General features: G+C 38.5%; 1 protein-coding gene across 1 annotated transcript in view; it reads right to left on the bottom strand.

The window, feature by feature from the left end:
- Positions 1-13,537, bottom strand: part of MCTP1 (multiple C2 domains, transmembrane 1) — a 956,699-nt gene that overhangs the window by 395,461 nt on the left and 547,701 nt on the right. Inside the window, exon 3 of the mRNA XM_006867878.1 lies at positions 3,385-3,527. Within this exon, the coding sequence (XP_006867940.1) occupies positions 3,385-3,527 (143 nt within the window). The remainder of the gene's footprint in view (positions 1-3,384; positions 3,528-13,537) is intronic.

Here is a 13,537-nt window from a genome sequence, read left to right on the forward strand (position 1 = left end):
GAAGCAATTTACCCTTGTTTCCTTTATCAAAAAAAAAAAAAAAAATTTTTTTTTTTTTTCAATCTTCCTCTAGTAGATTATCTAGCCATCGAGGCTAGTTCAAAAGGGTACTGTATGCAAGTTTGGGAGTTCTTGTGCATCTCCCCTCACTTCATATCAGCTGGATGCCCAGCTCTTCCTCCTCTCTCGCTCATCTCCAGGTCAGTGGGAGTCAATGGACTGGGGTTGTCATGTGCCTTTAACCAAGTACTTTGACCTACAGTGCCACTGTCTCCATTTAAAGCACACATATACATATCTTGCTCAAACAAGGGCAATTTTTTAGGTCAAATTTTTTTCCTGTGTACTTTATGTTTTTTTTTTTTTTTATTATTGTTTCTGATATATTTCTTTTGAAATATGCATTTTGACATTTGGATTTTTTACATAATGAATAGGGATTCTTGAGTACAAGAGAAGTGCTAAAAGACCCAACCAATATTGATGTAATTTGGAAGAGTTCATTTACAACCACTTAATAGACTGGAGATCCACATGGTTCTATCTTGGAGTAATATTTCCAAATATTAAAGACACATAGAGATCAATAGCAGAAGTAATTAAATGAAATTTCTTTCCATACAGGTTTTTTGTTTATTTTTTCTCTTAAAGGGACTCAAGCAGTTCACTGCTCTCTTTATTACCATCTGGCTTTCCTTTCCTCTTCATTTCCTTCGTAACTGTAACTGCTCTAACTAATCTCTTCTAAACTCACTGGAATAAAATATCTTTATAACACAGTTATCTTTTCTTTATTTCTTTTTCATCCCCTATCTCAACTTTTTAATTGTGTGAATGATTTCTGTTTCTCATGCAGATTTTCTTTCTTCTTCTTCTTCTTTTTTGTCTGTAGACCTGAGAAGAAGGGCAGAAACATCATACCTAGGAAGGTCATTCCTCTGTCAAGAGGGGGTAACTCCTGTGCCCTTACACATTATTGGTGACAGGATGCTTTACTAGTTCTGTGTTACTCATTTACTTTAGCCAATGTCCATTTGAGTCCATTTCTTCAGTGAATATGGATCGATTCTCCCCATAATGACTTCTAGAACTGTATGCTTAGGAGAGTATCTTTTCAGGGTCTTATAAAATGTTCTGCTATTAGTTGAATATATTGTTTTGGTTTTGTCTGTGTAGGAGAGAAACAATGGAGGCAATGCACATTCAGGGTGAAGAAGGTGAGGTCGGAAGAATCCCAGAGATTGCTGAAAGAGGGATTTACATAAGATAGTTTAGCCTATGTTTAAGAAGTGACAATTTAGAGAAAAGAATATGGAGCATGTGATGTTATGGTAAAAGTAAAATGTGGTTTGGTCACTGAACAGATAGAACATATGAGCAAAAAAGAATATAATTTTCTAAAGATATGAGTTCAAGGAAAGACAAACATGAAAATAAGATAAGGAATTATGATTGCAATACTTTCCTACATTTTTAAACTGTATAAAATGAGACCAAAGACTTAAGTTTTGGTAATATAATGGAGACTTGGTAGCACAATGGTTAAGCACTTGGGTTTGGACCCACCTGTCATTTTATGGGAGAAAGATAATGGCAATCTGCTATTATAAAATTGTTGGATTCCAAGTGTGGCACTGTAGGATCAGCACTGGACTGTGAAGCACAAGGTCAGCAGTTCAAACCCACCAGCTGTTCTTTTTTTATTTTAAGTTTTTAATGTGAATTGAATGACAGTTTTTACATGGGAAAATATCAGCTTTACATTCATCCTATCATAGTTCATTTAATTGCAATGATTACAATCCCCTCCATGCATCATCATTCAACAGCATTTACTTCCATTCCCTCTGGTTGCTTTTTTTGGAAGTACACTGAAGCACTCTGGAATACAAAACCATTCAAACAACAAAAGGGTACATCCTGCAAGCCGTTCCCAGCCATCAGCACACAGACCCTCTCCCTCCCTGACTCCAGAGTCCCCAGCCACTCCATCTCTCCACTTCATCGTCTCTGCCTCCATCTCTGGCATCACTGCTTCTCTGGGATAGGGTCTCGTACTCCACTCTTCTCCCTTGATGGTCACAGGGTCCTCTGCTCCTGGACTGCAAGATCAACCACTCCCCTCATTTTGTTACAAAACATCTACCTTTACATTTGTAACTCTCACAATCAGTCCTGATAGCAATTATTCACTATTGAACCACAAGAGTCTTATTCCCATCTCCTTTCACCAGCTCTGTCCAGATAGGTTGGAAACCACTTAGTGGAGATTCTACCTTCCTCCACACACTCTGGAACTAGGCTCCCTCTTTAAAGCTTATAAGCCAGTCACCTCATGCTTTCATAGCCTCCCACCTTTTGGGTAGCCAGTGTGTAAGTTGCCCATCCCTGTTAACTCTGTGTATCAAGGGGGTGAGTATGATCCTCGCTGTAAAGATTCGTTCCCTCCCCTGAGCTACTACATCCATAAGTGTAGGTCAAGTTCATCAAACTGTAGTGGATTACTCATTTTTTCTCTTCTTTCTTCCTCCAGGCAAGTTCTAATCATCCAGCCATTGAAGCCAGATCAAATGGGTACTATCTGCAAGTATGGGTGTTCTTATGCATCTCCCCTCACTTTATATTAGCTGTACACTTCACTCTCTGCTCTAGTCCACTGTGGCCATGTCTCTGTCCCTGGGCCCAGGAATCCCCAGGTCTCGCCATACTCTGGCCAACCAGGTCTCAATCTAGGTTGACAGGAGTCTATTGAACGTGGTTGGACTTAGCCCACAACTTCATTGTTGTTTTTCCCCCCACTTTCCCTTATCGGTAGACCAACGTGGTCACCAGCAAGACCACATGCCTGCTCATATATTTCCCTTGAGTCTCAGTCTTGGAAGGGGGTTTGCCAGCTGTTCTTTAGAAACTCCATATAGGGTTGCTATGAGTTGGAACTGACTCAATGGCACTTAATAACAACAATAAAGACCAATTTTTTTTTCTCTCCTCCCAAGCATGGTGGGTCCCGTGATATAATTCTTAAACCAAAAGGTTGAATTCTGTGTAAGCTCTCCTTCTTCATAGAAATTCCAGAGGCTTGTTTCCACATGTTGCCAGAGTACATTAGATCGGTTAACAGCATCAAGCAAGAGGAGATGTATTTCATAACCTTTCTAAATGACTGGCATTAGAACTGTCCTGAAGAAAAATGCTCCCCGTAACTTCTTCTTTCAATCTTATTTCTATCATCTTTACAGTAGATTAGAGTTGTGCTTAACTGAATACACTACACCTCTGATAAACAAACAAAAAGGTCTTCAGACAAAGAGACATGATAAGAAAGCATTTCACAGAGATTTCTATGTCAGATTGCATATTGTGTGAAACAAACAAATGGCTCACCTTTATATACAATGGCTCCCTAAGATGGTCAACAAGAATGCAAGCTTTTTCCTCCCACACAGGATTGAGGTTCTTATGTATTATTTTACTTCTAAAAACTTCTTTTCCTCCAATTTTAAACTTCACGTATGGATCACTTGTTCCTGTTAACGAGACACAGATTGATCCACATTAATCACACCTTTCCGCAGATGCAAGAGAATGATGGCTTATCTAAACATCAAAAAGTACTTAAAGTATAAAAACGTTAATGAATCTTATCAAATGCTGGTATAGTAGATTACCCATTGAGCTGCTAAGTCAGCAGTTCGAATCTATCAGTTGATTCTAAGAAAGATGACGCTTTCTGTTTCCATAAAGATTAATAGCCTTGGAAACTCTACACAGGGTCGCTATGACTCAGAAGGGACTCAACAGCACACACTACCACTAACCACCACGTTATATGGAAAAATATGGGCTAGCACTTTTCCTCAATTTTTCTTCATGTGATTGAAGTGACCCTAAATTACTATTATAATTAATACTATTAGTAGTAATACTTTTGATAGGTTTTATCTTCTGAGTTTAATAGCGCAATTTTGTCTTGGTATTTAGATATCTTTTTTGATGCTGCATATGTAAGTTTAACTGAAATCCTAAACCATAGAGATCAATCTGACATTTCTCTTAGTAACATCTGGTTACCAATAAAAAGAATGACCAATGTTCTTGACTGTTGTAACTAGTTTCAAAGATTTACGTATGCTGCTGAAATTTTATATTAGTCTGATATACTTAGGGAGTCCTAGTGAGGCACTGTAGGAGAAGCACGGTAGCTATGACTCAGAATTGATATGCTAACCCATAGCAACAACAACAATCTAGTTAGGTAAATATGAGTCTCAAATTGGGCTTCAAGTTGTTCCTTGGATCCATAGTCTCTCTTGCTCAGAAGGTTTCAATTTTGGAACTCTAGGAAGGGATGGAGGTCTCAGAAGAAAGTATCAACGAGAAAGGAATAAATGTTTATTAAATAAGCTGCATCACTGTTGTGGTTAAGCGCCATCTAGTCGTTTCCGACTCATCGCGTTCCTCTACAGCATTTCTGAGGAGTGGCTAGTGGGTTTGAACTGCTGACCTTGTGGTTCACAGTCCAGTGCTAATCCTACAGCACCATACTAGAAGTCCAAAGTTGCATCATATTACCTATTAATACCTTCCACACGCCCTATAATGATAAAGAAAATCAGAGATGTCAAATAAATTGCTATGGATAGATACCTAACAAGAAATGGAGTTAGAATTTCAACCAAATAGTTTGACTCTAATGCCTGTATATTTTCTACTATAGGAGGTGTTTTTAAAAAATTCATGGAAAGAAACGGAATTAAAAGATAATGAAGTTTTCCCACAAACTGTTTGAAGATCATTTATTCAGCAAGAGAAAAGAAGCCTCGTGATGGGTAGCTTTATGTGTCAACTTGGCTAGGCTATGGCATATTGGTGTTTTGCCAAACACTATATGTTACTATGAAAGAGTTAACATGTGATTAACGAACATTTAAATCAGTGCATTGGAATTGACCCCATGGCAGTGGGTTTTAAAGCAAATTATCCTCCAAAATGTGGATGGGCCTCATTCAATCAGTTGAAGGCCTTAAAATTAAAAACAGGTTTACCAAGAAACACAGATTCTACATCAAGCTTTTAAATAGGCACTCTGCCAGAATTTTTTGCATGCTTCTTGGCCTATGAATTTTGGACACATAACTACCTAAATTTTCAACCTTTTGCCTGATCTATAGACTTTGGATTTGTCAGCACACACAATCAAGTAAATCAGTTATTGAAAATCTCTCTCTCTGATTCTTAGGTAAAACAATAAAAGACTTCTGGCTATTCTGAATTCCCTTGTACTTCCATATGAATTTGAGGATTGGTTTTATAATTTCTGAAAAAACAAAAGTTGTTGGAATTTTAATAGGGATTCTGTTGAATTTATTTTAGGTAGTACAGACATTTTAACAACGTTAAATCATCCAATACATGAACACAGGATTTTTTTCCCCCCATTAGTTTAGGTCGTCTAAAATTTGTTGCAGCAATGTTTTATAGTTTTCAGTGTATAGTCTTTCAGCCACCTGGTCAAATTATTTGTAGGTAAATTACTCTTTTAGATGATACTGTCAATGTTTTCTTAATTTCCCTTTCAGATTTGATTTGATTGAATTGTATCAATCTTTCATGTGCATTTGCTGTTTTGTTTCAGTATTACATCCAACCACAAGATGGCACTAATATGTAGCACATTAATGAAAAGTCAGCCCTCTATTTAAAAAAAAAAAGGTAGAGCTTGCCTACTGCACACTTTGTGTTCCCAGGCTTTTTCTAGCAACATGTGCATCAGTATCAGTTACTAGTTGAACCATTAACCTCATTAAAATATTTCTACAGTGATGAAATGAAAAGGCACGTAAATGAGAGATGAAAATAGGAAGTATACATGCTACAATAAAATTGAGATTTTGTTATTAACATCATTATTCACACATTCATTATCTCAGATAATGTTGATTTCAGAATTTATGATTTTATTTATTATTTTATTTTATAATGATAAATTCTATGTTTTTAAAATTCTAGAGTAGTTAACTCTGTTGCTGGTTGTTGTCATGTCTGCTTCTGTATGTGTAACAGAAGGAAACCTGGTCCTGAGTCCTCTTTATGACAGATGGTATGTTTGAGTACATGATCAATAAGGTTTTCATTTGCTGATTTTCAGAACCAGATCACCAGGACTTTCTTGTTAGTCTATCTTAGTGTGGAAACTCTGCTAAAACCTGTCCACCATGGGTGACTCTACTGCTATTTGGAATAATTCCAGAATCATAGTAACATGCAAGCCACCTAAGTAAGATAAACTGGCAGACAGATAGTGGATGCAAGAGAATACAAATTGCTTATTTTGAGCCAATGATTACATTATTTGGTTTGTTTTTGTTAAGTGCGATGGAGTGATTCATAGTGACCCTGTCTAGGTTTTCCAAGGCTGCAAATCTTTGTGAGAACAGAAAGTCTTATCTTTCTCCTGTGGAATGGATGGTGGGCTTGGACCACCAACCTTGTGGTTTGCAGTCTAATCCTTATCCTACAGAACCACCATGCTATATTATCTTAAAAAGTTCAATTAAATGTTTTGAATATGTTTTCTATCATTCTAAGGCTCTGGTAATAAAGGAATGCATGTCTCCATGCTATGTTTTGTTTCTTTCAGGAGTCAGGATACTAATGAATACTTCAACTCATTTGTCCTTTAATGTATTTGAAGTGCACATCTAGAATTGTATTTTTTTTCCTAGTCTGCTTTTGTGCAGCAATAAACAAAGTACACACAAGATGGTAGCCTCTGTTCTCTTAAAATAATATTGAAAATGTTTAAAATGCAAATAGCCATCTAACAATGAGCCTCCTAGGTGTCATTTCAGAATAAATGAGCCTTCTGCTTAACAAGTCTAAATCAATCTAACTCCAAATCTAGCAATTAATGAAACTGAGACAGTTATTCACATTCTGGGGGACTTATGACAATTCAATAATGCCAACTTTTAATCAAAAGCATGGAGTCCTGGTATGACATTATAGGATAAGCACAGGATTGCAAGGTTGGTGGTTCAAATCCACCAGTCACCTTTGGAAGCCCTATACAGAGTTGCTATGAGTCAGAAATGACTCAACGGCACTTAACAACAACAATAATCAAAAGCATGCAAAGTTACAATGTAATCTCTGTATTTGATGAACAAAGAAGATGAGAAGGAAGAGAAGGGGCGGAGAAAAACAGTGAGGGAAGAAAGAGAATGAAGTGAAGAGAAATAAAAGGAAGTGAACACAAATATTGCTGTTCAAGTTGGTTCAGACTCATAGGGACTCTGTGCACAGCAGAATGAAACTGCCCAGTTCTACACCATTCTAACAATTGTTGTTGTGGTTGAGTGCATTGTTGTAATCCCTGTGGTAGTCCAGCTCGCCAGTGGGCTTCTTTTTTGCTAACCCTCTACTTTACTGAGTATGACATCCTTCTCTAGGAACTGGTTCCTCCTGATGACATAGCCAACGTATATGAGACAAAGTCATGCCATCTTTGCTTCTAAGAAGCATCCTGACTGTACTTATTTCAAGAAAGAGTCAATTGTTATTTTAGCAGGTCATGGTACTTTCAATATTCTATGCCAACATCATGATTCAAATAACATTGATTCTTCTTGCTGGAAGTGAAGAAGATCAATGAACACAGCCTTCTGTATGTACTGTACCTGAGTGTAAAGAAAAGAAAAATCCTCATCATTGGACCAATGAGTAACACTATAATGAATGGAGAAAAGACTGAGGTTGACAAAGACTTCATTTTTTTTTTTTTTTTTGGATCAACCATCAACCCTCATGGAAGCAGCAGTCAAGAAATCAAACGACGTATCACATTAGGCAAGTCTGTGGCACAAAACGTCTTTTGAGTGTTCAGTAGCAAAGATACCAGTTTGCAAACTAAGTTGTGCTTGACCCAAGTCACGGTATATTTAATACCTTCATATTCATGTGAAAGTTGTACTATGAATACAGAAGACAATACAAGAATTGATGCACTTGAGTTATGGTATTGGAGAAGAATATTAAAAGTATCATGGACTGCCAGAGAATAAACAAATCTGTGTTGGAAGAAGTATTACCAGAATGAGTCTTAGAAGCAAGGAAGGAGGGAAAACAAAAACTCCAACAAGCAAAACTATAAGTACTAACAATGCAAACAGTTATATGTTGTTGTTGTTGTGTGCCATTGAGTCGGTTCTGACCCATTGTGACCCTGTATAGGGTTTCCAAGGAGGGGCTGGTGAGCTTTAACTGATGACCTTGTGGTTCAAACCAATTTTGCAGTCCAGCGCATTAACCTGGACTCCAAATAGTTCTATGACTCTTGTTAATTCTATCCTATCACTCTCTGCAACCATTCAAAGACAATTATATTATAATAAGATTAAAATGTATCAGGAACCGTCATGGTAATTGAATAATGTAATCTTTGGTACATTCACAATAAATGTACATTTAAGTACATCCAATTTGAGAACAACCGGTAAGTCAATAGTCTCATATTTGTCTCCCTGCTTTGAGCCTTCCCCATTCAAATTCGTTCTCCAAAATCCTATGCCTGAATAGTTTTTCCGACATAGAAATCTGATGTTATCTCCTGGCTTTAAATTCATTGCTTTCTCACTGATTTCTGAGTAAAGTTCAAATGCTTTAACCTATCACAAAAACTTTTTTCTTGCTAAAATCTCCAGACTCATCGATCACCAATGTCTCATCTACAAAACAAGTTGCAATGTTCCCAATCCACAGCTTCTCTCAAATGTCTGTACCTCATCCCTTTCCCTCTGCCTTCAGTGCTCTTCTCCACAATCCCCAGGATTCTCTCAGTGATAATGCAAGCTTCATTGCTGCTTTGACATCATTCCTAATCTACCCTATGGACACTGTTGTTGCTGTTAAGTGCTGTTGTGATGGTTTCAACTCATAGTGATCCTCTATATGACTTCCAAGCAGTTCCTGGTGGGTTTGAACTGTTGACCATGCAGTTAGTAGTCCAGTGCTAATCCTACACCACCACACAAGGACTCCTAATGTACACTGTTGCTGTTGTTGTTGTTTAGTGCCAGTGAGTCAGTTCTGTCAAATAGTGAACCTGTATAGTATTTCTGAGGATTGTAAATCTCAGAAGCAGAAAGCCTTATCTTTCTTCTGTGGAACAATTGGGGGCCCAAACCACCAACCTTGTTGTCAGCAGTCCAGTGCTTATCCTATAGAGCCCCAGTGCTCCCTCTGGACAGTATTAGGGCATTCTAATAATTCCCACTCTCAAACATCATCTGCCAAAGTATTTGGGTCTTGTTTATTTCTGATCCCTGGCTTGTGGTATAGTGCCAACGTCATCAAATGTGATCAATAAATATTGTTTGACTTAAAACGCACATGCTTAAATAAATGAAGGAATGTATGCATTGGCTTGAAATAACAGCAAATGCTGTTGGAAATAACAGCAAATGCAGTTGGAAGACAACTGTCTGGCCGACTGATTGGAAGAGATCAATGTTTGTGCCCATTCCAAAGAGAGGTGACCCAACGGAATGCAGAAATCATCGGACAATCTCTTTGATATCTCAAGTGAGCAAAATACAGAAACGGCTGCAATCATACATTGACAGAGAACTTCCAGAGGTTCAAGCTGGATTCAGAAGAGGCCGTGGAATGAGAGATATCATTGCTGATGTCCGATGGATCTTGGCTGAAAGCAGAGAATATCAGAAGGATGTTTACCTGTGCTTTATTGACTACGCAAAGGCTTTCGATTGTGTGGATCATGACAAGCTATGGACAACATTGAGAAGTATGAGTATTCCAGAACACTTAATTGTACTTCTAAGAAATCTGTACCTAGATCAAGAAGCAGTTGTTCGAACAGAACATGGGAACACTGAATGTTTTAAAATTGGGAAAGGTGTGAGACAGGGTTGTATTCTTTCACCATACTTATTCAACCTGTATGCTGAGCAAATAATACGAGAAGCTGGGTTCTATGAAGAAAAACGTGGCATCAGGATTGGAGGAAGACTCATTAACAACCTGCGATATGCAGATGATACGACCTGATCGCTGAGAGTGAAGAGGACTTGAAACATTTACTTATGAAGATTAAAGAGCACAGCCTTCGATATGGATTGCATCTAAATGTCAGGAAAACAAAAATCCTCACCACTGGACCAATAAACAACATTCTTATCAATGGAGAAAAGATTGAAGTTGTCAACGACTTCATTTTTCTTGGATCAACTATCAACACTCGCGCAAGTAGCAGTCAAGAGATCAGACGACGTATTGCACTGGGCAAATCTGCTGCACAGGAACTTTTTAAAGTGTTGAAGAGTAGAGATGTCAGCTTGAGGACTAGGGTGCGCCTGACCCAGGCCATTGTGTTTTCAATAGCCTCATATGGATGCGAAAGCTGGACAGTGAATAAGGAGGATCGTAGAAGAATTGATGCCTTTAAGTTGTGGTGTTGGAGGAGAGTACTGAAAGTGCCATGGACTGCCAAAAGAATCAATAAATCTGTTTTGGAGGAAGTGCAGCCAGACTGCTCCTTGGAGGCCAGGATGGCTAAACTTCGTCTCTCCTACTTTGGACATATTGTCCGGAGGAAACAATCGCTGGAGAGGGATGTCATGCTGGGTAGGGTGGAGGGTCAGAGAAAAAGAGGAAGACCCCCAATGAGATGGATCAGCCAGGTGGCATCATTGATGGACTCGGGTGTGGCAGCGGTAGTGAGGTTGGCCCAGGATCGGACATTGTTTCATTCTGCTGTGCATGGGGTCGCTATGAGTCGGTTCCGACTCGATGGCACCTGACAACAACAACAACAACAGCAAATGCTAATGAGGGAACCAGGAAGCAAGGTGCACATTCTTTATTTCCCATTCATTATGGTTCTAAGAATTTCATTTTCAGATACTGAACCTATGATATATGAAGCATAATATCACAAAAATATTGCATTATTAGAGTCCTGGTGTGGTGCTGTAGGGTAAGCATGGGATTGTGAATCACAAGGTTGGAAGTTCAAACCCACCAGTCACTCCTGGAAACCCTACATAAGGTCGCTATGAGTCAGAATTGACTCTACAGCATTTAACAACAACTGGGCTAATATTTTTATAATACAAGCTACCATTTGCCATAGTCACTTTATCAAACTATGATAACTGACATTCTTGGTAATTCTTAAAAATGATCAAATTGTCCAAGTTTTTAAAAATGCTTTTAGGCAATTTCATTTTAGTAGCAATCTATTTTTAATGCTTGTTTACTTGATTGAGTGAATGAGATTTATTCAAAAATAATTAACTGGAGACTAATGAACTGAAAGTGAATGAATATGCTGTGACACAGCAATAAATTAAAAATGCTAAGTACAGGGAAAAAGTCAGATTTCGCACAAAATATTTAGAAGGATAAAGTTTATTCTTACAGGATCAGAGGAGCTATGGCTGATACTGCTATTTCTCACCAATATCTGCAGCTTCCTCTTCTTCCAGGCTCATAGATTATTTGCATTTTCTAATCCTTTTAAATTAGATGTGGTCCTGTGACTGAGGACTGGATTCTGGCTAATAGAATGCAAATAGAAGTTGTGTGCCACTTTCAGGCTTAGCCCAGGACACCATCCCATCTATAGTCCTCCCTCAACATTGACACCCTAAACAAGAGCAGACCACATGACAGCAAGACTCTGGGTCCTGAATTCTCCACCAAGCAAAGGCGCTACCATCACCGAAAATGGCCTATAACATTGTGATAGTTAAAGTTTTAAGTCAACTGAACTAGGCCAGGATTCTCAGTGATTTGGCAGTTAAGATGTAGTATTCCCCCATCATGAGCTCCCATATAATGAAATCACCTCCATGAGAAGATTGGCTATGAGCAGTCAATCAGCTGAAAGGATAGTTCCTTGGGGGTGTGGTCTGTTTTTTAATATATGTAGACTCTGTGGAAAAGCTACCTCACTGTTTTCTGGGTCTCAATCTTGCATCTAGCTCATCATCTGACCTCCAGTTCTTTAGCTATGAGCCAGTTGCCTGCAGTATTGCCTGCTGATTCTGGGAGACATCAGCAGCCTGCCATATTACATGCTAACCTTATGTCATTTGACTCTGTAGCCAGGAGCCTGCCATCTGGCCTACTGATCATGGGCTCATTAACTTCTGTAGCTATGTGAATCAGGATTAGTGTGCAACCTGACATGTGACTCATGGACTTGGAACTTAACTGCTTCTACAACTGGGTGAGCCATTTCCTTGATATAAATCTCTCTATATATATATATGTGTGTGTGTGTGTGTGTGTGTGTGTGTATATATATATATATGATTTCAAGGCTGTAAATCTTTGTTGTTAGGTGTTGTCATTAGAACTGACTCATAGTGACCTTATATAGAACAGGGCGAAATACTGCCCGGTCCAATATCACAATCACTGTAACACTTGAAACCATTGCTGCTGCCACTGTGCCAATTCATCTCCTTGGGGGTCTTTCTCTTGTTCATTGACACTACACTTTACCAGCATGATGTCCTTCTTCAGGGACTGGTCACTCCTGATAATCTGTCTAAAATATGAGAAAAAAAGACTGGCCATTCTGGCTTCTAAGGGACATTCTGGCAGTACTTCTTCCAGTGAAGATTTGTGTGTTTTTATGGCAGTCCATGGTACTTTAAATATTCTCCTCCAACCCAGAATTCAAATGCATAGATTCTTCTATGGTCTCCCTTATTCATTTTCCAACTTTCATTTGCATATGAAGGAGCTGAAATTACCAAGACACACCTTAGTCCTCAAACTGATATCATTGCTCTTGAACACTTTAAAGAGGTCTTGTGCAATAGATATAAATAACAAAATATGTCATTTGATTTATTGACAGTTTTACTCTGGTGGTTTGGGAGTTGCTGTGATTCAGGGAGCTACACCACCGGTATTTTAAATACCAACAGGGTCAACCATGGTGGACAGGTTTCAGATGAGCTTCCAGATGAAGACAGACTAGGAAGAAGGAGGGACAGACTACTTTCGAATATTTAGTCACTGAAAACCTTATGCATAGCAGAGAAACACTGTTAGATACAGTGACGGAAAATGAACCTCTCAGGTTGGAAGGCACTCAAAATGCGACTGGGGAAGAGCTGCCTCCTCAAAGTACAGTTGACTGTGATGATGTGAATGGAGTAAAGCATGTGGGAGTAAAGCCCATAGGACCTTCATTTGTTTATGGGGCACAACTCAAAATGAAGACACACAGCAGTAAACATATATTAATAATCGGATCATGGAATGTATGAAGTATGAATCTAGGAAAATTGGAAGTTGCCAAAAATCAAATGGAACGCATAAACATCAATATCTTAGGCATTAGAGAGCTGAAATGGACTGGTATTGGCCACTTTCAAGTTTACAACTACATGGTTTACTATGTAGTTGAAGGAATGACAAATTGAAGAGGGATGGTATTGCATTCATTGTCAAAAAGAATGTATCAAGACCAGTCATGAGGTACAATGCTGTGTGTGAT

The sequence above is a fragment of the Chrysochloris asiatica genome, unplaced genomic scaffold (genome assembly GCF_000296735.1).
Source record: "Chrysochloris asiatica unplaced genomic scaffold, ChrAsi1.0 scaffold00111, whole genome shotgun sequence".
NCBI lineage: Eukaryota > Metazoa > Chordata > Mammalia > Afrosoricida > Chrysochloridae > Chrysochloris > Chrysochloris asiatica.